The 27873-nt window shown below is 31.5% G+C and overlaps 2 protein-coding genes across 2 annotated transcripts; one reads left to right on the top strand and one right to left on the bottom strand.

The window, feature by feature from the left end:
• Positions 1-1436: 1436 nt before the first annotated feature.
• LOC123663858 (regulator of gene activity) lies at positions 1437-16139 on the bottom strand. Its single transcript, XM_045598503.1, has 7 exons — positions 15867-16139; positions 8135-8315; positions 6653-6823; positions 5076-5280; positions 2755-2919; positions 2078-2213; positions 1437-1558 (listed from the first exon to the last, which is right to left on the bottom strand). Exons 1-7 carry the CDS (start codon positions 16134-16136, stop codon positions 1484-1486), a joined length of 1203 nt encoding a protein of 400 aa, XP_045454459.1. The 5' UTR covers positions 16137-16139; the 3' UTR covers positions 1437-1483.
• Positions 16140-18321: 2182 nt separating this feature from the next.
• On the top strand, positions 18322-25867 carry LOC123664135 (V-type proton ATPase subunit E). Its single transcript, XM_045598739.1, has 5 exons — positions 18322-18508; positions 18705-18880; positions 21324-21492; positions 21856-22050; positions 24897-25867. Exons 1-5 carry the CDS (start codon positions 18476-18478, stop codon positions 25002-25004), a joined length of 681 nt encoding a protein of 226 aa, XP_045454695.1. The 5' UTR covers positions 18322-18475; the 3' UTR covers positions 25005-25867.
• Positions 25868-27873: the final 2006 nt, after the last annotated feature.

Here is a 27873-nt window from a genome sequence, read left to right as displayed (position 1 = left end):
GTAATGTGGGGTGTATTGTAAAGATATGTTATTTTCGTGGGAGTGCACTGCACCTGCGCTCTTTAGGATAAGCTACCTCCGGTCCGGAGTCATCTTGAGTATGCAAGTGTCATTTGAAATCCTAGACACTACGTCTATGTTAATTCAATTGAACAGGATTCAAAAAAGGTTTACGCGATTTTTAAATTTCAAATTCCTTATTACCAAAACTACATATTACGAGCGTTGTTCGAAGTTTCACCTATTCCTCTCTTTTAAAGACGTGTTTTAGATAGTTTTCCTTCTCAAAATAGTAAGAGCAGTAATCGACGGCCCTGGTCGGCTGCATAGAAGAGAATATTATTTAAAATAACGTCACGTGAATCTCGTTACAATATTTACAAACCGTTTATTATTCCCGTATCTGGCATAAACTATGGCCAGGAGTAACATGTTATAATTATAAAAAAAAAAATATTAATTATAATTGTTGATACTGATTTCTTGCATGAGACTATCAGTACCATAAAAATGGCGATTGTTAGATCTATGATGGAATCCGTGCACACAGGTCTCGTTTTGAATATTTTGGTACTGAATTAAAAAATGACCATTATTTTAAATTTTCAGTTTCTTATACAATTATCAAAAATAAATAAAAAGATTTTATATATTATTTTATGTGACGTTAAATATAAATAATCTTTAATTTAGCTTTTATTTCATAAAGCTAGGTCAGGTTATATATATATATATATATATGAGGTGGCGAATGCTAGCGCGACCCCATCTCGCCCTACCCAGCCGGACGACTACTCACAGGTGGTGGTTTTTAGTTAGTGGGGGTCTGACATAACCCTCTGGCGCCTCCGCGCTGGAGGGTATCCATGAAGGATTTTCCCCACGTAAAAAAAGGTTTTATACATATATTGAAGATTTTATATATTGAAAAATATCGAATATATATCCCTATGGAAAAAATCTCATAAAACATGGACAAATGCAGACCAAATTCTCATACAGGGTTATGAGTCTATGAGATCTGATGGATTCTTATAACTCGGTATAAGAATTTGGTCTGCATTTGTCCATGTTTTATGAGATTCTTTCCATGGTGATAGATATCGAAGATTTTCTGACCGACCCTTTTTCTTTGCAGTCAGTTTAGATACTTTCACCTACATGTTTATCAAATAAAACTTACATCGAAATGAGCGCTGTTTCATTGCGAATACGATCACAAAGTGTTGCCTGTAATTGCCATTTATCTTTAACTTGATACGTTTTATAAAATCTACGGAACACGTTTGAAAAATAACTGTTAAACAGCTTGACAATACCAAGGCGATCCATGGCCGATTACGCATAAGTAGTATTCGATATTGTCAACAAATTTAATTATAACGGAATAAACTGATGCGAGACGGTTACTACGTGCATAAATGAAAATACATTCGTTTTAACTTGTACTTTTATATAACAAAACTACAATAGGCGAGGCGCGCTACGTGAGCACGTGCGGCGGCAGCTGCGGTCGACCCTCCAGCTTGCTGTAGTCTAAGTGGAATTCTTTCGCCACCTGCGGACAGTAATAATAATAATAATCATTGCAGACAACTGACCATATTTTTGTTAGTTACATTTTTTTTCTTAAACTATATTAGATTCAATAAACTATAACTAAGTACACAAATAAATTACATTAAATCGAATTCCAAATCAAATTCAAAATTAAAATGACACGTGCATGTTTTTATGCAAAGTGCTTTTTAATAAATAATAATGTTGAATTGTTTCAAGACCGCAGTGTAGTGACCGAGGCCTATGTTTATGCTTTATTGTATTTTTTCACAATACTGCTGATTGAAACACTGTATACTCTACTACTGTAAACACTATATTCACATTATCATCATAGATCCATTATTATTCTAGTTATTATTACAAGTCCTATGAGTTAGGTTTTAACGATCCGGGTTTGATTCCTACTTGTAACATCTATACAGTAATACAAATGTTTTTCGTGGTCTGAGCGTTTGTGGTTGTGTATTATTGGGATAAATCCAATCTGGGGCAAGTAAGTAAGTGTTAGGCTAACCTTGCGCCAATTATGCGCATCAAAGAAGTAGTAAGTGCCGCGCTCGTAGGTCGATGTCTTCTCGACCATGGGCATGCCGGGCGCCTGAGAGATCCACACCTTCTCCTCCATGTGATACCGCCATTCGCGATTGTATCTGTGAAAGTATTATTCTGTAACTATCTATATACTAAAAATGTTTACTCCTACTTACTGGTACTACAAATATGAGTTAGCTCTATCGATCAAATTTCACTCTGCACTCAATGGAAACCAATCAAACAGAATAGTAACAAAAAACGGCCGTAAATCAGCGCAGGTTATCTGTATGTAATTAGTCATGTATACATTTAGAAACTGTATCAATATTTAAATACTCTTATTTTTAACAATACAATAATGTAAAAAGTAATGTAAATATTATAATTTCAGATTTTTAACCAACTTAAAAAGGAGGCGGTACTCAATTCGACTGTATATTTTTTCTTGTTTCTTTCTTAAATCTAAAAAAGGTGGGTGTCATGTGTAGGACCTATCTTAATTTGATTGAGATCACACTTTTTGTATTATTTTCCTAATATTCTGTATTTAAGCAACTATTTACCGACTAATTGAAGTCGGTTTTTTTTTCTTTGCTATCAAACAAAATTATATCTAATACTTATTTTAATAATTTCTAATAATTACTTGTTACTTACAATTCGGCTGCGGCTGCTATCTGGAGTACGTCACCAACGAAGCAATAAAACAGGTAGAATAATAAATCCTCTTTATATCGACTTAGTCTTAAGGGAGCCAGCTTTTCTCTGATTGAACCGTTTATCAGATACTCAGGGGGCACGTGGTAGTCCATGTCTTGTGGTCTGTAAATAATTTACTTTGTGTAAGTAAAACAGAATTTTTTACCTTACCGCATAATGGTCTACGATCCCACCACAAAATCATTACGTTCATCACGTAGATAATTAAACTCTAATTTCTCCAAGCCTTTATGAATAGACAAATACAATGATAACAGAGTGCTTGTCAAAATATGCCCCTAAATAAGTTGCATTAATTTTCTAAAAAAAAATTCATTCACTTTTTGATTAAATAAGATTCACATCACAGCAACGCATATAGAAAATTTGAAAACCCATGGGTGCTGAAGCCCACTCTTAGTAGCCAGGTGTAAACAGGTAATAATTTGTTATATTTTTACGTTCATGACGTGTATTCATGTTTTTGTAGTGTACAGCTTAATTTTTTTATTATGATGATATTCCGTAGAGTGCGAGAAAATTACCACAAATAAGATTTGCTCACAATCAAAATGCTAAGTACTTATCAAAGTTAAACAGAAAGAGAGCTTATTTATTTATTTATTTAATTAGAACCACCAACAGAATTGTATGTTTAAAAAATTTACAATTAGATATATGCAAAGGTATTAAGTATATACATATAATTCCTCTTAAAGGTAGTTACAGCATGCACTTTAGACAATTGAGTCATCAGCATCAAAAGATTTTAAACATATAGGATTTAAATTAAAAAAAAATACAAACAAAATAAAGAACTAAATACATAACTATTACTATTATAAATTAAGATAAGTTAATATTAGTGCTACATAACTTTTGATTTGAGGAATCAAATGACTTTAATAGTTTCTTTTTAAATACAGCTAAGTTATCTGCAAAGATGTCTAATGACTTGTTTTTAACTGTAAATTCTCTGTAGAGCCTACTCAGTCTAGGGATGAGGGAATAATAACCGAGGTTTGTTCTCTGGGTTTTATAAGCAAATAGTGAAAGGGGATATCGTGGTATACGAGAGGGAACGTTAATTGAAATTTTGCTTAGGAGTTCTGAATTATCCACAGTTCCATTCACTAGTTTGTGTAAGAATACCATATCGAGTAGCTTGCGCCGGTTAGAGAGTGAGTTTAATCGAAACTTATTTAGCCGTGAGTAGTAGGGCATTCTTTTGTCCTGTCCAATAGAATAAAATTGCGTAAACCGTCTCTGTATACTTTCCAATCTATCTTTATGGGTCTGGTAGTTAGGGTTCCAAATGAGCGTTCCATATTCTAGCTTACTCCTTACTAATGTAGTGAATAAAATTTTTTTGGTTTTCAGTTTTTTAAATTGTTTAGAATTTCTAAAAATAAACCCCAACATCTTGCGTGCCGACCTGCATATGTTATCAATATGTACATTATAACGTAACTTACCATCAATTGTGATACCTAAATCGCGAACATACTCCAATTTCTGTAATTGGTGCGTACCAATAAAATATTTTCCCTCAACAAAAAATCGTTTACGTGTGAAAGTAATATATGAACATTTGGAAGGGTTAAGTTCCATTCCATTTAACTTACACCATTCGAAAACTCTATTGATATCTTCTTGTAAAGACTTAACGTCATGCTTATTTGTAATTTCTAGAGAGCTATAGCGCAACGCCGCTAGTTTGTGGCGCAAACAGTAGTAGGAACGACTTTATAGATACTCCAAAATTATAAATAAGAAATTACATTATTTATTATAATTTTTAAATTTACTTACTTAAGTAATAAATAAATTTAAAAAAAAAAACTTAAATAAAAATAAATAGTAATTAAAATCACGTAAAAGAATAAACAGCGTATTTGACAGAAATAAATGAAAAATAAACATTTAAAAACTTATTAAATAACTACTATTACAGTCCATATTAGCTGCTATTAGTGATGTGCCAAATCGATGTTTTGTTGATTCGAGATTCATGATTCGATTCCGCGATTCGAACCAAGTACTCGTATCCTAGGTCCGAGACTCGAGTCCAAGGCTTGAGTTCAGGATTAAAATCCGAGGCGATTTTATCGACGAATTCAAGTCCGATTTTAGAACAAAAAGAATAGCGAAAAAAAAAACAATCATCATGCATAACAGATCGTTTTCAGGGTACCGGTCTCTGCGCAGGCTAGATGACCTTTTTTTTCTTACTTCACATAAACATTTACTTAAGTTAGTATTTAAAAAAAAAAAATTACCTGCAGGGCGTATCCGCCCATGGTCCTGCAAATGTAAGGTATAAATTGTCCGGAGAATTAAGGTTCAACCCCAAAGCTGTGAGATCCTGCCCGAGAGCCAACGAGACCAAGCTCGGATCCGACTCAGCTGCCCTTATGAAGGTCAGTAAACCAACTATACCAAACTGGTTAGGTATCATTGTCTCCGGTATGTTCGTTACTTTGCCTGAAAGAATATTATACATTAAAATATTTTATTATTCAAATTATAGTTACGATTGTTACATGCCTTAAATAAAATTTTTAAAAAATATAAGATTTTAGCAAGATTAATTAGAATTTGTCAAAGGCAAATGTTTAACACTGATTTATGGCCACTGCATTGCTGCTTTGAATTGCTAAATTAATAAACGAGATAAATAGCTCAAAAAAAAAAACTCAGACCAGTGTTCCCTGAAATTAGTAAATTCAATCAAACTTATTAGTCTGTATTTCCAAAATATAGTGTCTATTGTATCTACCACAACATCAACGGTTTGTTAGTTTGTCAATTACTATTATTATTTAAAGCTTCGTTTTATAGAGGTCTTTGTAAGACACACATATATTGTAACAAATTTACAGTCAAAAGGTGTTTTAAATTACCCCTTAAGTACATGTATTTAATACAACTATGCCTGAACTATCCTAAAGCTCTAAACTTTACACTAGAGAACGAAGGAACGTGGTTCAGTAGTTTAGACTTAAGAAATAAAATCACAAAAAAAATAAGAAACACTATTTAACTAAATAAGTTACATGTATTTTTCTAGTGTGTAAGTGATTATCTGCTTATGTATTATTATTATATATTATTCTAGAAACAAATGAACATAAACAAAATACTAATTTTTATTAGATTTTATTTCTAAACAATGTATAACGGAATAAAACCTAAGTCAACAAAAGTACACCTTAATATTTAATATAATGTCATTAAATTTAACTACCAGGATATAATGAGGATAAATGAGGATACGTGACAATAAATATCTTATCCAGTATAAATCTTTATACACACCATAGTATTCCGTATGTGCTCCTTGACTGATGACTTTAGGGAAAAAGAGAAATTGTATGTTGTTATTAAAAACCAATTGAAAACTACATTATTTACATTATGATAACACACACATGCATTTTATATTTATGTAAGTGTTAAATAGCACAAAGTATTAACATTAATAAAATGAAAATAATCTAGCACGAGGAAATTATATACTGTTAACTTAGCGTTTATTATAATATTGGACTTCCATGTTTAGTTCAATTGATCAATATCACCAGCTGTTAGTATATAGCCTAGCACATACTTGTTAATAATGAAATGACCCATTCTAAACATTTCAGTCACAAAAAATTAAAATTTCAAATTAGCTGGCAATGATAATTAGTAGTATAGTGATTATGCATAATAGTCATAAGTAAAAATTAACTTTAAAAAAGTATAACTTCGCCTGAGCAGTTCATATTCAAATTAATTTGATATTTTGACACCACCCTTATGTATTCTAGCTTATATTAAAAAAAAAAAAAAAAAAAAACAAGTAATGTCTTACCATCCGGCGACGTCTGTATGCCTTTTCTTGATGGTTTGTCCGGCGTATGCGCATAGTCAGCGGGAGGGGGAGGCGCGTGACCACCCATAGACGTACCCGGAAGCGCGGGAAAGTCTTCAGAAGACATCGTGAACTCTGACTGCTCTGATGTAGGCTGCTTCACCATACCCACTGGCGGACCAATGGGATTTTGAGTTTGTGATTTGTTGTGTGTCGCATGGGCGTAACCAGAGGCAGGGGTCGATTCCATAGTAAAACCAACAAAAACAATTTTCCGGAAAAAAATTAAATACCTGAACAATACTTGACTACGCACCTAAAGCTTTACTAAGCATCAAAAGCTTCAAGGTTTTTTTTTTAATTTTTTAAAGAAGGAAACTGCTTTTCCTAAGAACATACTAGCTACGCCACTGATGATGTGTTGTGTGTCGTTTAATACAAGTATGTTAATAATGTATAAATTCATATCACTAGAAGTAATGTATTTAAAACAAAAGTTTCATATAATTTATAAACAAAAAAATAAATGTAAATTAATTTATAGTGAAAATTATAACTATGTTAAGACAGTAAAACTCTTAAAAAATAATTTTAATTTCTGGACAATCCTAAGTCATTCAATGTAAAGTTTAGAGCTCCGATACATTACCTGAGTAAGCTAATCTGTGACTCAGGGGCGCACCAACTTAAGATGGTGTTTAAGGGCACACATTAACTTTGCACCATTTCTTAAGTTATCATTATTCTATATAAATATACTAAACACAAGTCACGAATATTATCAAAATATTTATTCTACATTACACTTAGCAAACAATGATTGAAAAGCACTCAGGGTAAATGCATCACCCTAGTTAAACTTGCTTCAAATCATCTCGGCGCATGACACTGTGTGCATCAAATTTTGTATACACCTACATATACGGTAACTAAGTGTGCGTGACAAAAAGTGCAATCAAAGTTATTTTATTATTTTCCAATTTTTTTCCCGAATTTAATACAACAACAACTTATTAAGACACGTGTCATTCGGCTGATGACTGTCGCGTTTCTGTCAGAAAAATTAAGTTTAAAATTTCAAAATGCACGCACACATCGCAATACACACGCACAAATCGCCGCGCCGAGTCAAGTGGAGCAATTTTTTTATTTATTTACACAAATAGGTCGGCAAACAAGCGTACGGCTCACCTGATGGTAAGCGATATACCGCAGCCCATACGTACGTGCTACGTCATTAACGTTTCTGCATTATTGTATCTACTGAATAAGCTAAATAATACAGCTTTCAAGCAACGTCGAGTTCCTTTGGTAAGGTGACCGGAGCTGCTGGGGGAATGGGGGTAGGGTCAGCAACGCGATTGCGATGCTTCTGGTGTTGCAGCCGTCCAGAAGCTACGGTAACCGCTTAACATCAGGTGAGCCGTACGCTTGTTCGCCGACCTGATTGTATAACAAATAACAATGAAGCCGGTGACTCACCGTAAGGTTTAGAGCCGGGCGGGGGCGGCGCGGCGGCCGGGGCCTGGTCGCCGGCCCCCCGAGCCGTCAGCGACGGGAACTCGCTCAGGTCGAGTAGCGGCGGCGTCGACGTGTCGCCGCCCTCGCCGAACACCGAGTGGTAGTTGCCCGCGTTGAACCTCGACAGATTCGCCATACTCGACTATACACACCACACCGACCATGTCACTAACGTACTTACATCGTAGTTATATTACAGTTATATATAGTCATTATTATAGTTCAATTCAAATAAACGACGTTAAGAGCCATTTCACAATTTTACGCTCTGCAAGTTTAGGTAAATTTGGTCGCATCGCGCGAGTCGTACGAGCCGCGCGATCTTTGTGCTAGTACGTATAGTGTGACAACCAAAAGACCATCGTGATCATTTTTTGATGTATAATAAAAATTATAACTATGGTATAAAATGTTTTTTACATAATTAATTTGTTAAAAATTTCAAGTATGTTATATAACAACAGTCAATAAATTTAAAATAAAAATAAAAAATCAATTTTATGAAACAATTTTTTTTAATTGATTTAGTTTTTTCAGTTTATGAATGAATCTAATATTTACGATATGAATAAAATAGCATTTTATGACATCGACACCGACAAACATATTAATTAACAAATAACAAGACAAACAGATTGAAATGCCTTTTTATATTGATAGTGTGAGAAAAGAAAATTAAATTATACATTTGTTTGCAGAAATTGTCATTATATTATTTTACAGTCATTTTCGTAATATGTTTATTTTATTATGAAAGTATCAAATGCGTTTTATCCGCTATAACAACAGGCGCTTGGCGCGTGTGAGCGAAAGAGACGGCTGCGCAGAATTTGGCGTGGACCTTACCTCTAAGAGCGCTAGCGCTCGACTGATTTACCGGGCTTGATGCGTGGCAATATATACTATCTTTTTATTATTTAATATAAAATGTATTAAAAATAATTACATATTTTAATTATTTTTTTTTGTATTCCTTAATGATGTAAGTTTACTTTGATGAAGATAGTTCGTTAAAATTTCTTAGTTTTCTAAGAGAAATATCGCTTTTAAAATTGTACTTATTTGGAAAATATTCGTAACTTTAATTTTTTTTTATCGTTTAATAGAGATACAAATGGAATAAAAATCTATGATAGTGGACAACAAAATTATATTCCACATATTATGATATTTTTTTAAAATGGTTTCAACGTAGAGGTTATTGAAAAGTAGGACTTCAAAGTATACATTGCGACCGTTTACCCAGGGAGGAGGCTGATGAAAAGGTTAATAATTTTATACACATAATATAAATCAAAATTCTGATCTGACTATGGACTACAACAAAGGTTGCTCTATTATATTTCAAGAATATAAATTACATTATTGCATCCAACACTGAGATTAACGACGTCAAAATATTACAATTTCGCGGATTGTTACCGATTTTTGTGAAATGGCTCTTAATAAGTTTGAGTGGATATGATCAAAATTAAATGGAATAAGCTACCAGAGGAAATAGTGACAATAGAAAACATAAATCAATTTGAGAACGACGAATTTATGAAAAAATAAAACATTTGCCTTTCAAACAATAATTTATGTTTTTGGATAAAGGTAATTTTCAATTATTCAACTGCCTGCCTGAATGAATAAATGAATAAATAAATAAATAATAATAATAATAATAATTCGTACTTTTTTGATTGATCCTATTCTGCAAAAGATTTTTTTAATTAAATTATTTTATAAAAATAAAATATTAGCTTAAATTGTTATTAAAATAAGATTTACCTAAGAACATATAATTAATGATAATTGTATTTGCTTGCAAACGAAAAAAAAACCGACTTCAATTACATCGACAAGTAAACATACGCATTATCAAAAATTACTCCAAAAGTTGTAATCCGATCTCGATGAAATTTAAATGTATCCACATAATAAACATCAACTTTCGATTAAATTAAAAATCATCAAAACTTGTACACTGAGTAAAAAGTTATGCGTTATAATACAACGTAGGTCGACGAAAAAATAGTCAAGTAAGAACGCATTATTAGATATAGCTCAAGAAGTAGTTATTAGATCTCAAATAAATTTTAATGGGACCAAATTACACGCACTACCCTTCGATTTTAAAAAAATATGTCGAAATCGGTCCACCCAGCGAAAAGTTCTGAAGTAACATACATAAAAAAATATACAGTCGAATTGAGAACCTCCTCCTTTTTTGGAAGTCCGTTAAAAACTATAAAGACTTTTAGTCTAAAGATACAAAATTTCCTTCACACCAAAGGCAAATAGGTCAATAAAGATATAAAACTTAAAAAAACTAAATTGTCACGATAATTTAAGATTCGATATTCAGCATTTTTATTAAATGATTAACTAACAAAAGAACAATGGTTCCAGTTAAGCATGTCACCTAAAAATCTTCCTATTTAGCTTTTTAATTAAAATCAAATTTTAATAATGCATACTCATTGTTTTTATTAGTTAGCATTTCTGTTAGTGTAAATTTTTTAAGAATATACTAGCGACCCGCCCTGGCTTCGCACGCGTGCAATGCTGATACTAAATATACTACAGAATGTCTTTATTTATAGTGTGAAGCTAGCTTATAACATGGTTATTGACATAATAACAACAACATTCAAATATGCGTCCTTAGATTACACGTTGTTACAGAATGCGTTGAAGAAATAAAGGTTCACTGCTCGTTCCCGGTAGGTGATAGCATGATAATATGTAGCCTATATGTTGACCCGACTTCTTAATAATATTCGTGCCAAATTTGAAGTAAATCCATGTGATACTTTTTGTGTTTATCCCGGACATACATACAGACAAACAGACAAAAATTCTAAAATCTATTTTTGGCTTCAGTATCAATTGTAGATCACACCCCAAGTATTCTTTTAAAAAAATATTCAATGTATAGTTTTGACTTTCCTACCATTTTATTACACGTATAGATAATTATATATACATTTATTATGAAGTACTGGATGACACAATTTACCAAATTATTCTAAAAAAATAGTTAAATAGGAAGACATGTAGATTTTTTTACACTAGGTTTTATGTATTATTAATTAGCTTATATGTAAAATTAATTGAGAAAATGATGTTGACATTTTTTGTTTACTTATACAACAACGTCGACAAACAAACGTACAGCTTACCTAATGTTTACTGTAGCTTATAGACGCCTGCAACAAGCGCGTTGCCAACCCCAAGAGCTCTGGCCACCTTACTCACCACAAGAACACAACACTGCTTGAATTGAATGAATGTTAAATTTGTTTGTAAGATATTCATCTAATCTATTTGTCAAATACATATGGACCCGACTTTTATTTACCTTGTTTTAATGACCCTAAGTTAGTTAAATTAATCATTATTTCGTTGAACTGACATATATTGGTCTTAATTTTCAGTATTTTAATTTTTTTTTTTGTTTAATATTTGACTAGGCCATTGGCAGTTTGTAGTGCTTTCTGCTCTGGGGGTTGTGAGCTTAAATCCTGCCTGAGGCTGGGTGTAATATTTGTATTTATTTATATTAATGGTCGCCCAGTTGTCGAAACTCAGTCATAATTTAAATTATAAGTTTGAACCTATTTATATTACTTATATTGTTTGACAAACAACATTAATCTACAGTCTAATCTCAATTTAATTGACGCGTGTATGTCAAATATATGGTAGTGTATACATGATTTTAAAAAAAATATTTGCATTCTGCACTACTTCTCTATATAAACTATAAGTGTGCGAAATTTAATACTCCTCCATCCGTGCAATTTTCGAAGAGGGGTAGAAAGTTTTTGCTTCACGTATTAATACATTAACCCTTTCACCGCCTGCGTCGGATAAATATCCGACAAACGATTTCGGGCTTATTCCGCCGAGTCGGATTTATCCGACACAAAACCCTGTGTACTATATGAACACAACCGTATGGAATTTTCCAGTAGTGTTGCGCATGTTTTTGTGATATAGTAGTGATTTAGTAAGTTTTACGTTCGTGTTTTTAAAATTGAAATTTACCATGACGACTGCTGAAGGATTAATACGAATTCTAGAAGGTGATGACGATGACGAATTTTTGCCAGACGAAGAATTTGATATTGATGAAGATGTGATTATATCTTTTATTAAATTGTTTTATTTAAATTTATTGTGCAGTGAGAAACGATAATCTTATCTATTCTATCTTCACACAAACGGTGAGAACACGAGTTATACCTACGTTACTCGAGTTTAATCATGTCATGACATGAATGCTCCGATGCCGTACCGCCAGTGAAGTGATAGGTACCTACAGACATGCGATTTGTGAATCTTTGATTGTAATAGGTGTATGAATTATAAAATTAGACGAAATCGGTTATACCTACTTCCTATTATTGAAAAATGTTACTTGTAATTGTTAGACTAATAAGGTACTACTGAGAAATGAAAAGACGAGGTTCATTCAGTATAGTTATAGTTCAGTATAAGAATACTTAATTTAATTAAATACATACTAATAAATCGATCGATGTTTTATTTGTTCACAAAAAATGTTGGATATTTTCATAGAGTATAATACAGTAGTCACGCATAATGGACCACCTTTGCGTCTAAATGCGGAAAATCGAGCCCAACACAAATACAAATACAATACAGTAGTAGGTAAGTATTAATTTGTAAAAAATAGTCTGTTTTTTATCAAACCATCAACTAAATATTCATTAAAATTTCATAGTTTTTTAAAGACAAATTTTTTTTATTCGAAATACAATAAGCTAAAATGAAATAATATCCAGAAATCAACAAAGAAATATAAATTACCGACTTATAACAGAACGTCGCTAGTGCAGGCGATCCGAGAACGCCATCACCGTAATTTTACGTGCGGCTCAAGATCAACTAGTCATATTTTGAATAAACATCGGTTGCGCTAGCGCCGTCGCCGTGATAACGCGTGCACACTTTATGTTTAGTTCTTTGCTAGTGTCTAGTAGTTGTCGATGATGTTATACGATGACGAAGAACTAATAAATATAGGTTTAAAGAACTTAACATTCACTTAAAATGAGATATATTTCAGAAATCAAACAATGCTATTTGTAGTAGTGGCAATTCAATGGAGAGTGATATTGAATCGGTAGGTTTTTTTCCATGTCTGTCATAGGTGTAGGTAAATGAACATCATTTTAATACGTAATGCTCGTGCAAAAGACTTAACACAAATTAACACAAAATAAGAGACTTTCAGCCCGTGTCCATCTCCAGAGTATTAATTTTTTTATGAAGAAATAACAATCAAGACTGATTAGGTGTGTTTAAAGACTGATTAACGTATGTTTGAAGATTAATTTATGTGCGGTACTATACTTAATAAAGAAATTAAACCTTTGATTAAAATTTTGTAATTTTTATTTATTTCATTACTTTATTTATCGATAACTAGACTTTACCACACTATGCAAAATTGCACCTAAAGGTTGCTGGCGCTACAGGCACTTCACGCGAATTATGACATGGCGGTTAAAGGGTTAATAAGTATTTTTTTAATATATATTTATAAAAAAATTGTGTTACCTATAATACAAGCATTAAGTTGCTTACTTTAGGAACACACAATCTTGTGTGCATGTTATCAGATATATATTTATTAATGCAGTATGTATTGCTTATAGTTGAGCAGCAATTAGTCATAAAACAACTTTATATTAACGGATTACTTTTCATATTGTGTGCTCTGTCATCAACCTTCATTTAAATAAATAAATTAATTTATCACTACATAAAAATCAATTACAATGGGACAAAATTTGGTTTCATATAATATTAATATTAAATTTAGAGAAAAAAAAAAGGGATAACAATATCAAACAGTTTAAAGAAGAGAGCTGGTTTTATTTCGTGTCAAGGACTTGATTTTTTTTTTTTTTTTTTTTTTTTTTTTTTATTTAATACAATATTTAATATACTGTTACAAATATAATGGAGGTATAAACAGTGCATTGACTATACTTTTATTGTAAAAACAGTCATTTACTATACAGAAAATTTATTTGTAATCGATATATACTGTAAAAACTATATCTAATGATGCCGAGAATATGATTTTACATCAAACTTTATGTTTAACTTACTTTCATAAAAGCACAAAAATCATTAAAATCATTCATTTGATAAGGTCGTTATAAAAATTTTCTCTAATTAAATTTTAAATATATCGCGAAAAATATGTTTTAAATCTCTGTAGAAGAACAGGGACAGAAATATTAACGTGAAATTAAAATACCACATCATGCATTTTTTGTAATATCTTGAAAAGAAAAAATACATACTTAATATTTTTTTTTGTCATCTGCTCTAGTTTTTCTATTATTTTCTATATTATTTAAAATAATTTTTCATTTTTTATAGCAAATGATCATCACATTAATGTTTTTTTTTTTTTTTTGTTTTTTTAACATTTATTTCAGAATTTTATACTACATGTGTATAATCTTATATATAAAATTCTCGTGTCACAATGTTAGGTACCATACTCCTCCGAAACTGATTTTTTTGAAATTTTGTGTTTAATTTGGATAGGTCTGACAATTGGCCAACATCTATTTTTAATGTCTCTAAGTTATAAAAGGGGGGTGGGGTTAAGGGGATTAATTACATATATGACAAAACAACGTTTGCGGGGTCAAGTAAATATATATACTATAATTATGTCAATATAAGCGATGTTGTCTTGGTGTAGTTTTTACGAGTCCTTTACAAACATCTGTATATTAATATGTGAAGCAAAAACTTTGTACCCCTTTTTACAAAATTTGCGCAGACAGAGGAGTATGAAATTTTGCACACTTATAGTTTATAAATAGGAGTGCAGAATATGAATTTTTTTTTTTGTAATTGTGGATAAAAAATACGTTAATTCTAAAAAAAAAAAGTTATGCGTCAATCAAATTGAGAATAGATTATTGACTATAGAATAATATTGTTTGTCTTTACTGAATGTCAAACATAATAACTAATATATACATTCAAACTTATAATTTAAATTACTTATGGTCGATTTTAACCAATGGGCGACCACTACTTTAATATAATTATACAAAATGTGAATACTGAATTTAAGCACTAAGAAAATGGTAAGATTTAGAAATTTTTCTACTGTCACAATTTGTATTGAATCTATTAGCTTTTAACATTTAATTCATATTTTATTTTTTCTTACACAATATTATAATTATAATAGTTTAGCTTTTTATGCTCACAGTTTGCTTTTTTTACAAAAATAATTTATGAATGATTTTATAATATATTTGCTCAATTTTATTAATTAAATTTCTTAATAAACTGTATTTTAATTGGTTTGCACTCTTTCCTTAAGGTTGTTTAGAAGAGATAACTATTTAGTGTAAAGGATGAACTTTTGATCAGCTTAAATTGAAGAGATTGCATCGCATCTGATTTTATTTTAAAATTTAACATTTTTTTTTTAGTATTAAAAAAAGTCTTAATAAAATATATCATCATTGATATTCAATAAATACATTTTTGGATATATGACAAAATGTTTTACGATTAAATCAAAAATTACCAATAAAATATTATGATTTTGTTAAATCCTAAATCTTTTATGCATTTTATCCTAGACAACTTTTAATTGCAAAATCAAACTAAAAAAAATTAAAAGTAATTGTCTCACCATTGAATTTGAGTTTGCTTGTGACAGAGGCGTCGGCATTGGTACTCTCCGGTCAGCAAACGCTCTTTGTCCAAATAATGTTGATCTAGAGGCCATAGATGGGGGAGCTCCTCCTGGCATTGCCGTGGAACCCCGTCCCGGTGACAGGGCACCACCAAATGTTGGGGTCACATGCCCTGAAACACCACCCACTAATCCTGAACCCACTCTACCTCCAACACCGCCACTAGCTAAGCTTCTAGGCGCTTGTTGGAAATTCAAGTTTGCCATACCCTGAAATATTGAAATTTTTTGTCATTAATTTATTTCAATATTAATCCTTGCAGTATTCTGAGCTAAAACTAAATGTATACACTACATATCGTAGCACAAATTAATATTACTGTTTGATAATAAACAAAGGTTACTGGTCAGCTATCTTAACACTAATAAAATATTATAAATGTTGCTACAATAATAATGTTCTGGGCTATTATGTTTTCTGCTGCTATTTCAATAATAAGTACTAACATTTCATATTGGACAGTTTGTTCGTTTCCGATACTTGAACCTTACAAATTCTTCACAATAATTCTGACCTACCAAATATAAAATAAAATTATTAAACACATTAAAATTTATAAAATGAAGCCCCTATCACCTACATAATGTTGATTCGATTAAAATCTCTACTGAAACTAAACTGCTAGGCTAGAATATCTTTTACTTCAAAATTTACCATCTTTGCATCCAGTTCTAGCTTTGAATTTAAATAGCTGTTTTGTAGAGGGGCTTACTGTCAACATTTAAGTCACACTTAACGAAATACTACTGGTATATCACTTTAGTACCGATAATTGCGATAACAGTAGTCAATAATAACAAATAAAGTAGGTATACATACATCAAGATGGTTATTTATTCGTCTGTCAAACAATGGCGACTGAAATACGTTCTAATTTCAGTCAATTATAAATAAATGGTATTTACCTAATTTATTTAATACAGTCCTTGTTTCACTATTTTAATAACCAAATGGTTGTTTCATAATCAAGATTTTTCAGGAGAAATAAATAAATTCACTCGACGAAATAAACAAAAGTTTGTTGACTATTCAATTTCTCTGCATTTAGAATTTTATTCACCAACTCTAAGTATTTTTAATACAGTCTTTCCATGAAACACTGCTATAAATCTCTTAAAACTGTGTACATATTTACGTAGCTAAAATAAATTATATCAATTTCACTCAGATTTGTCGAACGCCACATTACCCTAAACAACTGGCGGCCATATTGTTAAAAAAGCGGAAATAGTTAATTTGATCAAATACACTACCCACATATTTTAAAAAAACTACATCCTATAATCATATGATATAATTTAAGTTACAATATTAGGTGATATAATACATATTATAAATATTTAATAAATAATATCTATTTCAAAATAAAATGTTATTAAGAAGTTGCATTGATTAAATAGAAATAATCATGACTTTAGGGTTATAATATTAAAGAACATAATTTAAAATTAGGGAAAATTTGAGCCATATTACACTAAATTCAGTAGTAACCTTCTAGAAATTAGGAATATGATATTTTATAGGGGATAATTTTATTATTATACTTAAGTTTAAAATTATAAACATATATATACCTATATCTTTTACAAACCTTGAGAGGCGTATTATGCTTATTTCCTTGCCTTTTCATAATGTCTAATTAAAATCGTAACTTTCTCTCTTTATTATTGTAAAACATTTAATGAAAATAATTCTTCGCTCTTTACCTAATTATTTATTACATCTTATTATCTTGTTACAAAATGTGTTACAACATTTTCATTTTATTTTTATAATACCCGCATTATATATATAAATTTTATATATTTACGTGTTAAAAAAATAAAGAAACGGATTATAAAATAAAGTAATAAAAAAATAGGAGCTGACTCTTTGTAAATAGAGGCCTACAAATTCAAATTGAGACTAGATTGAGTACCAAGAGTTTTAATAGTATCTCACAAAAATATATAATATTGATATTATAAATTTGCATCTTCATTTTGATTCATTGTTACTTTTTATTTATATTTACTGCAATTACTTCGAAAAAATAAAGTATTGAAACAAAAGAATACAATTTCATTAAAGCTACGTTAAAGCAGCTCGCAGTAGAATACATAATGACTTGTTTACCGCGAGGTTGAATTTAGCCCCAGATTATTTTTCTACGCATATGTCACTATCTCATAAGTTCGACAATTTTTTAATTGGCGGGTTTTCTCAGGTTGAGTATTAATGTGTCTGGCTAAATAATTCCTCTGTCATATTTACATTTGCCACAACTATAAGTTGTAAAATGTTTGTAAACTTTTTCTATATAAATGTTAATAATATTTACAATTTACAACTGCGAATTTAGAATATCTGTTTGGAATATAATTAATATTGTTTATGGTTTCAGTGGAGTTTACTGATGAAAAATGGCAACATTAATGATCATATGATTGTTCAATGAAAAAGCACGTCTGATAGGCGTTGACTTGCTTCATCTAGCCAGTTTTTTAATTTCTGGCTCAATATCAGCCGTTTTACGTGTTAGTGGTGTTAAAGAAAACTATCAGCCATGGCGCTCAGCGATGCAGATGTTCAAAAACAGGTATAAATAAAGATAATTTAAACTGCAATTCATTAATTTTTACACGTCTAATTCGACATAAGTTTTGTCAGAATGATTGATCCGTGGATTCCGATGTTTTATGCTCTCTTTAATTTTAGAATGTGCTACTACAATTTACCCAAAATGTACATTAGTAGGAGTTTAACGTGTGATTTATTGGTCTTTTTCTTATTAGATCAAGCATATGATGGCCTTCATCGAACAAGAGGCCAATGAAAAGGCCGAAGAAATTGATGCAAAGGCCGAAGAAGAGTTCAATATTGAAAAGGGCCGTCTTGTTCAGCAACAGCGGCTTAAGATCATGGAATACTATGAGAAGAAGGAAAAACAAGTTGAACTCCAGAAAAAGATGTAGGTTTGACGATGTTTCACTATATATGCTTCAAAGAATGGTGTTAAGAGGTGACATAAAGTTAGAGAACTTCTCTTTGGAAGAAGTATTGAAGTTTTGTATTTGGCCTAACAAAAAATCATGTGATATCAGATTGAAAGTCAACTAAATGCACACACATGTATTGATTATTATCAGACTTATAAGAATTAAGAAGGTCAAGTCTTTACATAAGCTTAACATTTGTAATATTTATAGGTTTATCTCATAAATTACAATCATATTTTGAAACTAAAATGAAAACTGCTCAAGTTCAATCAAATAAACAGTTATATGTTATTAGTATAATTGTGTTTGCTCGCAAACGAAAAAAAAACTGACTTCAATTACATCGACTCAATAAAATTTATATGTGACCACATGACAAACATCAGCTTTCGATTAAATTAAAAATTATTAAAATCGGTACACCCAGTAAAAAGTTATTGCGAATTTTCAAGAGTTTCCCTCGATTTCTCTGGGATCCCATCATTGAATCCTGGTTTCCTTATCATGGTACTAAACTAGGGACATCTCCTTTCTAACAAAAAAAGAATTATCAAAATCGGTACATCCAGTAGAAAGTTATGCGGTATAATACAACGTAGGTCGACGAAAAAAGCGTCAAGTAAAAACGCATTATTAGATATAGCTCGAAAAGTAGTTGTTAGATCTCAAATAAATTTAAATGGGACCAATTGGCACACACCACCTTTGGATTAAAACAAAATTTGTCGAAATCGGTCTACCCGATCAAAAGTTCTGATGTAACATACATAAAAAAAAAATAAAAAATAAAAATACAGTCGAATTGAGAGCCTCCTCCTTTTTTGGAAGTCGGTTAAAAATTGATAACTTACATTGCAAATGTGATAAAATTTACCTTAAATTTGTAGTAATTCTGCAGATATTTTTAGGATATTTTTAGTATATTTTTGGGAGACAGCAATGTTAAGCATTGAATTTAAAATACATTTGAACATTTTTTAATTGATTTCGCACTCTATCTTAAACAGCAGTAGTATATTAAACTTACCAATACGTTTAGTTAAAATTTCTATGTTGTATATAAATTACTAGCGAACTCTGTCCGTTCATATTTCTTACACTATAAGTAATCACCAACATATCATATATTAAAACCTTCTCTGAAACACGTTACTCTTATGGTATAAGTAGTGTTCCGTCTCGTTCAGTACTTTTTGCAGTATAACCAAACAAAAAAACTGGCTCTCTATATATTAGTATAGATATGAAAATGACAGGAAAATAATATTTTATAATACATATTTTATGCATCACTAAGTATTATTTAATTATTTCTATAATTGTAACTAATATAATCAAATAAAGTATAATATCACAATCTTCAAACACTAAAAACCACTTTTTAAGTCAACATATAAAACCATAATTTTTTTTTCAGTTTTAATAATTATGTTTATTTTCTAATAAAACATTATACATATTTACGATTCACAACTTAAGAACTAAATATTTACAGATAGTTTTGGTATAAATCATGTCCGCATGGAATTGTGCCAAGAATGCTGGCAGCATTTCCCCGTTGAATTGCTATGCCGATTCTCTGGGAAAAAATGCACCAGCCCTCTTGTCACCAGTGGAGGCAATAAGGCGAGGAGTTATCTCATTTAAAATTTTTTTAGCACTGCTACTTCAAGGTCCAAATGTTTCAACTGCAAACGGCACAAAGATGTAATTTGGAATTAGTGACGAATATTTGTGCCGTTTAGTCGTTTCAGCTTTTTCCGCTGCGGCTCCCGTTTTTAAGGCTGATTTCCTGACGTGAGACGGAGCAAGTGTGTCAACGCAGGTTGCGTCCCACAAAAGCGCCCGTCCCCTTTCCCAGGGAACCAACGTCAATCCATCAGGTCTCTTGCCATCATTGCGACTAATTCCAGTAGGCTCAATAAGAGCAGGAACGTCGATGGTGGCAAGAGCTCTTTTTATGGTATCGTTTAGGGAACCGTGGCAGGAAAACCTATTCTATTATTAAATTCTTATGTTTAAAAGGTGTCCCATAAGTTTGGTAGTTTATAATCTTATCTTACAAGATAAGAACAGAATCATTGTAAGAATGTAGTAAAAAAATTTTAGTGGTTTTCTTAAGCCTACAAATGTTTACATTTAAGTGCAATGAAACCCTATCACTTCATTTATCATATACAAATAATATTTTGTTAGAATAACACATAGTTACAGATAAAAGATAAATTTAGATGGAATTATTTATAAAATAAATGAATGAACTCTTAATAAGGGTTAAGACTAAGTTACTATAACTATAAGTTACCTATAACACTAGCTTTAGTTGCTTACCTTAGTAACAGACGACTGTGAGTGTTTGCTATATATATTTATTAAAAAATATTATATAATATATAATATAATTATAATTTCCAGCCAATCTTCGAACATGTTGAATCAAGCTCGTCTGAAGGTGCTTAAAGTACGCGAGGATCACGTACGCAACGTATTAGACGAAGCACGCAAGCGCCTGGCCGAAGTTCCAACAGACACCAAGCTGTACTCCGAACTTCTTGTCACACTTATGGTTCAAGCTCTCTTCCAGGTATATTATGTTATTCATTTATGTTATATTTAAGCACTAGCTGACCCAACAGATGCTGTCCCTTCTTAACTGTTAAACGCAAGAACTCTCAATAAGTTTTCTTTTAATTTTCCAATTTCATGCGCAATTTTCATTTCGTTAGAACTTGTTGCAACTAATTTAAAAACTTTTTATAAAAAGATGAAGGAAATCAATAAAAGGTATTCCAAGTTATGGTGTGACCAAGGGAAATAGGGATTTATTTTTATAAGTATAGGCTAAAGCATGTATTTTTGGAACTACTTTTCCTCCAGAAGTGACTTTTTATTTATTATGCAGTTTTTAAGTTGTTGTTTAATGTTCATATTATATTTAATTCAACAGCTTGTCGAGCCTGCGGTGACAATTCGCGTGCGACAGGCAGATAAGGCTCTCGTGGAATCTCTACTTGGCAAAGCTCAACAAGACTACAAGGCCAAGATTAAGAAGGACGTGCAGCTGAAAATCGACACAGAGAACTACCTGCCTCCCGACACCTGTGGGGGCATTGAGCTCATTGCTGCTAAGGGTCGCATCAAGGTATTAACATAAATACATAGTAAAATATATACATCTAAGTTTACTAATTACTTACTTTTAACTTACAGTAGTAATTTACTCACTTTCAAGAGCTTTATTTGTAGAATAAAATCCTGTTACACACACACACACACATATAAACTCCTAGTCTAAGACAGACATCTATTTGATCTTTTGAGGATACTAATATTTTTTATACAGCAGAATGGAAGATTTTGAAACTAATATTCAGTTGCTTTATTCTTATGACTGTTTGTTAACTTATCGTTTTTTTTGTATTTATTTCAAAGCATAACGTATAATAGGGGAGCTCGAGCGGGGCTTTGGGATGTAACTCGGGTCCGGCAGTTTAATATGAAGGGAGAATCCTTGTACCCTATTAGATACTTTTACCCAGTCTGATCCCACAATATAGTGGTGTGCGTTCAGAGCACTGGGTCAGATTAGTAAAAAAAAAAGCGATCTAGAAATCAAGTGGGGCACCTCAGATTTCAACAAAATAAGTTCATTACATGCAGAAAACAAAAAAAAAGTAAGCGAGTCACAAAGTTACAAAAAAGAAAAAAAAATTATTACCTCAGAGTATTCGAGTGCAATTATTTTTATTTTTTTTATTAAAAAAAATTTACTTAAAAATTATAGAATTAATAAACTATGCCAATTCCCATAAGCCGAAGTACAATAGAGTGTAAAATGTACAACTACCGAATATTATGCCTGCTATCTTTCCTTCTCACTCTTTCTTTATAATAATTACTTTTTTCTGATGAATGTCTTTATTTTTACATGAAAAAATTAACAAAGTAATTTTTTTTGTCAGATTTAAAAAAAATCGTTTACAAAATTGTCTGATTAAGTACCCACGTACCACTAGTATAGTTCGCGTCATGTAAAAAGAACGCTGAAAGAAACTGGAGGGGGTGCGTTTGCGCATGGGTATACTCGCGCACAAGTACTACTGTTTTATTTTTTAATTAGGCTTTCACTCGCGGCTTCGTATAATGGTTTTTGGTAGGTACATTAAAAAATACTAGAAATACAAGTGCGAATAATTCGGACTAAATAAGTATAATAATTATGACTTTACAAAATCACAATTTTTTTTTAAACAAAAGCAATAACAAATTTTTTAGTTATTGAAATGTCGTATTCAAAAATAATAATTATCTGTACTCTCGATATTCGTATCTTAATAGTTTTTATGTGTTTAAAATGATAAATTGATAATTGTTTTTTAGTGAAATAAATAGTAAATGGAGAATTTTGTAATTTAAAACTTTTGTGCGCGATAATAATTTGAGTCGACGTCGAACTGTCAACCGCTCTCAACCAATAGCACACCGGCAAGCATGCGGCAGTGATAAACACTCCCGTCCCCCTACCCCGTACCACCAAATAGACCGATAAATCGCTTCTGCGCAGCTTCAAGGCCAGCGTTCTTTTTACATGACGCGAACTATATATCGAGTTGAAACGCCTGTATAAAAATCTAACACGCTGGAGTATTTTGAGTATAAAAAAATCGTTACAATAGTAAAGATTTTTATTTTGAATTTGCAAAAATCAATCAATATTTACGAGGGGCGGCTGAAAAGTTCTGAGTCTAGGGCATTAAGAGTCTAGATAAAAATCTAAATAAAATTTATTTTTCAATATAGTCCCCCTGGACTTCAATGCACCTTTGACATCTTTTATAGAGGGCTTGTATCCCTGATAAAAAGTAGCCCGCATCTTTAGCTAAAAAATGTTCATTAACCTTCCTTCCAACCACCTTCATCTCTTCATCATCCTCAAATCTTCGTCCCCGTAAGTCTTTTTTCAAATTTTTAAATAAAAAATAATCGCTAGGTGCCAGATAACGACATTTTCTAAAAATGAATCCTAGCTAGATTTATTTATATCCCCCGAAATTCCCTGCATACTAAATTTTATTAAAATCGTTGGAGCCGTTTCCGAGATTCAGATTCTATATATTTATACATATATACTAGCTTCTGCGCGTGACTTCGTCCGCGTGGAACAGAGGCGCGCGCATTACTTGATCATTATTTTGCTGCGATGTTATTTTAAAACTGCGATATTTCCTGAGATACTCATTGAAATCGAATTATGTAAAAGGCTATTTTGTTTTAAATTAAATACTTGTGATGAATAACGTATTTATTTAGATAAGGATTAATATCATGTTTATAAAAACATCTTCGCAAATAATGCATTATTTGAGAACAAACTCGGTAAGCATAAAAAAGGTTATAGTGAGCCAACCTTAAAAGATAGATATATGCTTTTATATATATATACGGACTTTTTTTTAGAACTTTTTAAGAGGATCAATTCTGTCATACATGATTTTTGCGAAACTTTAACTGTTTTCACAGCGCACGCAGCGGAAGCTCCCAAAAGGAAAAAAGAACCCCCGATTTTGAAACATTCTTCATTGGTGCTCCGCTCCTTTTGGTCTTAGCGTGATGATATATAGCCTATAACCTTTCTCGATAAATGGGCTATCTAACACTTGTATATTAGTAAATTATGTATATATATATATATACATAGATACATACATAAATACATACATACATATATACATACATACATACATACATACATACATACATACATACATACAAGAATTGCCCGTTTAATAGTATAAGATGAGGATGACTTGACAGACGTGTCATGTATACATTTAACATGTGTTGTGTTGTTTTTAAACTGTTTTGTTAATTTAATCAATTGAGATATTTAAAATTTATTACTTTTTTGACTGAATCATGACAAACTGAGCTTAACAATAAAACTTCGTCGAACGAGTATTAATTATGTATATTTTTAAATTATTTTAGATTTGCAACACCCTGGAGTCCCGCTTGGAACTCATCGCCCAGCAACTGCTGCCTGAGATTCGTACCGCTTTGTTCGGACGCAACCCTAACCGTAAATTCACTGATTAAATAATATATTGGTGACCTATACCCACTTGTTATAACTAACAGTTTATTTAAATTTTCTTAGAACTAAAATAATTTTACAGTAAGTGTTTCCTTTGCCTAATTAATTATATACTATATAAAAATGCGTACAATTTTATCGCTGTTTAGAATGTATTCTTAATAATGAAACGGTTAAGTCGCCAGAATATGTTAAATATGTGTGGTCATGTGATTTTACTGATACCTGGACGTATCTTGTTTATATTTATTGTTGATGTACATTAGTTTCGCCTATCAAGTACATGAGCGTTGAGGATAAAATTTTATTATAACAATTCATTCATATAGCCCAATGTCTATGTATTTAGAGGATGTAGTATAGGATTTCAAAACAATGTATTAAGATTTAACATTTTACTTGTATACATATTCTATACATAGATTTAAAAGAAGCATCTTCCTTCCCCCCTACATACAGTATTATAACAGCACAAGATATACTGAATATTTGTTCAACATCTGTTCCATATTACATGATTTTGTGTTTAAAATGTTAAATTTCAGATAATTATTAAAATGCTTTTATTTTTATGTAATAATAAAGATCTAGGAATTATTGATGGCTGTAAGATTTTGGTTTGACAGCAGCATCCTATGCTGTGTCGACTCAAATCAATGAAACTCATCTAGATTTGACTGGTTGCAGTGTAGTGTCATACTGCGATCTTGCAGTCGCCCAACACATTCCTACTTTGTTTCGTCCTGACAAATATGTTTTTGGCTCGCTTTTATAAATAGAAATCTATATCTCTAAAATTTGCTATGTATGTTTCCCATTATGGCACTGTTAAAATTCTTATGTAAATATATAGATGTGTTAAAAACTAATTTTTTATTTAAACCCAAAACCACCTCACATAATTATTATCCACTTCTAACATATATTACAATAATATCAGTCTATAGAACTCTAATAAATTCTTCAGTTCAAACTACAGCAACAGTACAAGAACCAACCTGCCATAGGTACTCTCGAAGGGACACACCAGTAGGGTCTGATTTAATACTTTAATATGCGCACATCATAATACAAAAATAAAGAAATTATAGAATTTGTTTACACTGTTAGAAAACCAGAAATATATAAATAAAAATGAAATACACAACGATGTTCCATATAAGCCTTTTACGTCGTCTTTGGCATTTGATTTCTTTAGAATAAAATAATGACTATACTACTTAAATAAACCTACATGAACAAAATAATATTTTGAATTTGAAATGTAGATAAGATATTGTTTGAATTTTTACGAATTTATCGAATCACATACAAATAAAAACGAAAGGGTGGGTAGTTGCACCTTGATTGCTGTCATTGGTTATTACAATTTAAAAAAGTCGTTATTACAAATAGATATTTTATTAAAACCACTACGCCACTGCCTATTAATAGACTAAGTATATCGGTGGACAAATGGAACCTTTAAGATTTCGAATTCGGGCTAATATTTATTAAAAGCTTTAAAAATTATTTTATACGCTGGTGAAAGACAATTTGTGAAAACTTTTGACCTGACAACGTCTAATAAATCGATGTACGCCGGCTGCATGCACGAAAAAGGATGTCTCATTGTTCCGTTACGCTCATACACTTGCGCCGCATCTATCTCTCTTCGACTCGATTGGCCTATGCGCTATGCGTCCGATACGTTTTATTATGACGTTGTCACGTAAAACTATCGTCTGTAAACCAAATTTACAAACAACCAATTTATTTTAAATAACCAACAATATACAGATTTAAAAGTATTGATACAAAAGAATTTATATATTTTTTTCGAAAAATACAAACCTTAGAAAAATATTGATAAAAAATATCTGATAAATGTATGTGGTAAACCAGAGGAGCAGCTTAAGACATTAAACCTCATTCCATGATCATGATCAAGATGGAATGAAAATAGGATTATTCATTCCTATTAGATAGTCCTAGTAAGAAATTTTTAGTTCTCGAGACATTATGAATGTCATGATCATCATCATCATCATCATCATCATCATCACCACATCACTTCAGGCTATCTCAGTCCAGTCCTGGACATAGGCCTCCACAAATTCGCGCCAAAAACGGCGCGAACCCTTGTGTGTGTTGGCCATAGTCACCACGCTGGGCAGGCGGGTTGGTGATCGCAGAGCTGACCCTGTCGCACTGAAGACGCCGCTGCCGTCTTCGGCCTGTGTATTTCAAAGCCAGCAGTTGGATGGTTATCCCCCATCGGATTTATAAATTTCAAGGTGGTGGCGGAACCGTGCCATCCCTTAGTCTTACTCTTACGACACCCGCGGGAACAGAGGGGGGGTGGCTATATTCTTTACTGCCATAGCCACACAGCACAAGAATGTATGATATATTTGTTATGTTACACCATAAATTAAAAAGTAAATTAATGCTCTCAAGTGGTAATAGTAAATTGATATATACCTATGTATAATTATATTATAAAACTAGCTGTGACCGCGATTTCGTCCGCGTAGTATTTAAAAAATATATTGTTGGGATTTAAAAAATGAAAATAAAAGTAGCCTAAGTTACTTCTTATTACATCAGCTATCTTCCAGTGAAAGTCCCGTAAAAAACGGCCCAGCCATTACAGAGATTAGCCGGAACAAACAGACAGACAGACAAAATTTGTAAAAAATTTATGTGGTGTCATGGGACACTAGGTAGGAACGAAGTTCCTTCGGATAGAATAGAAACAACACAATTTGAAAAAAGAATAATGAATTTTATATATATTTTCTAGTTCTTGATTTTTTTTTTTACTTTGTTGATTGGTTTTTAATTAAGTCCATAAAAGTATTTAGGAAATTTAGTATTTTAGAAAATAAC

Source organism: Melitaea cinxia, chromosome 21 (genome assembly GCF_905220565.1).
Source record: "Melitaea cinxia chromosome 21, ilMelCinx1.1, whole genome shotgun sequence".
NCBI lineage: Eukaryota > Metazoa > Arthropoda > Insecta > Lepidoptera > Nymphalidae > Melitaea > Melitaea cinxia.
Note: the sequence above shows the minus strand (reverse complement) of the source record. Positions and strands in the feature narration are given on the sequence as shown.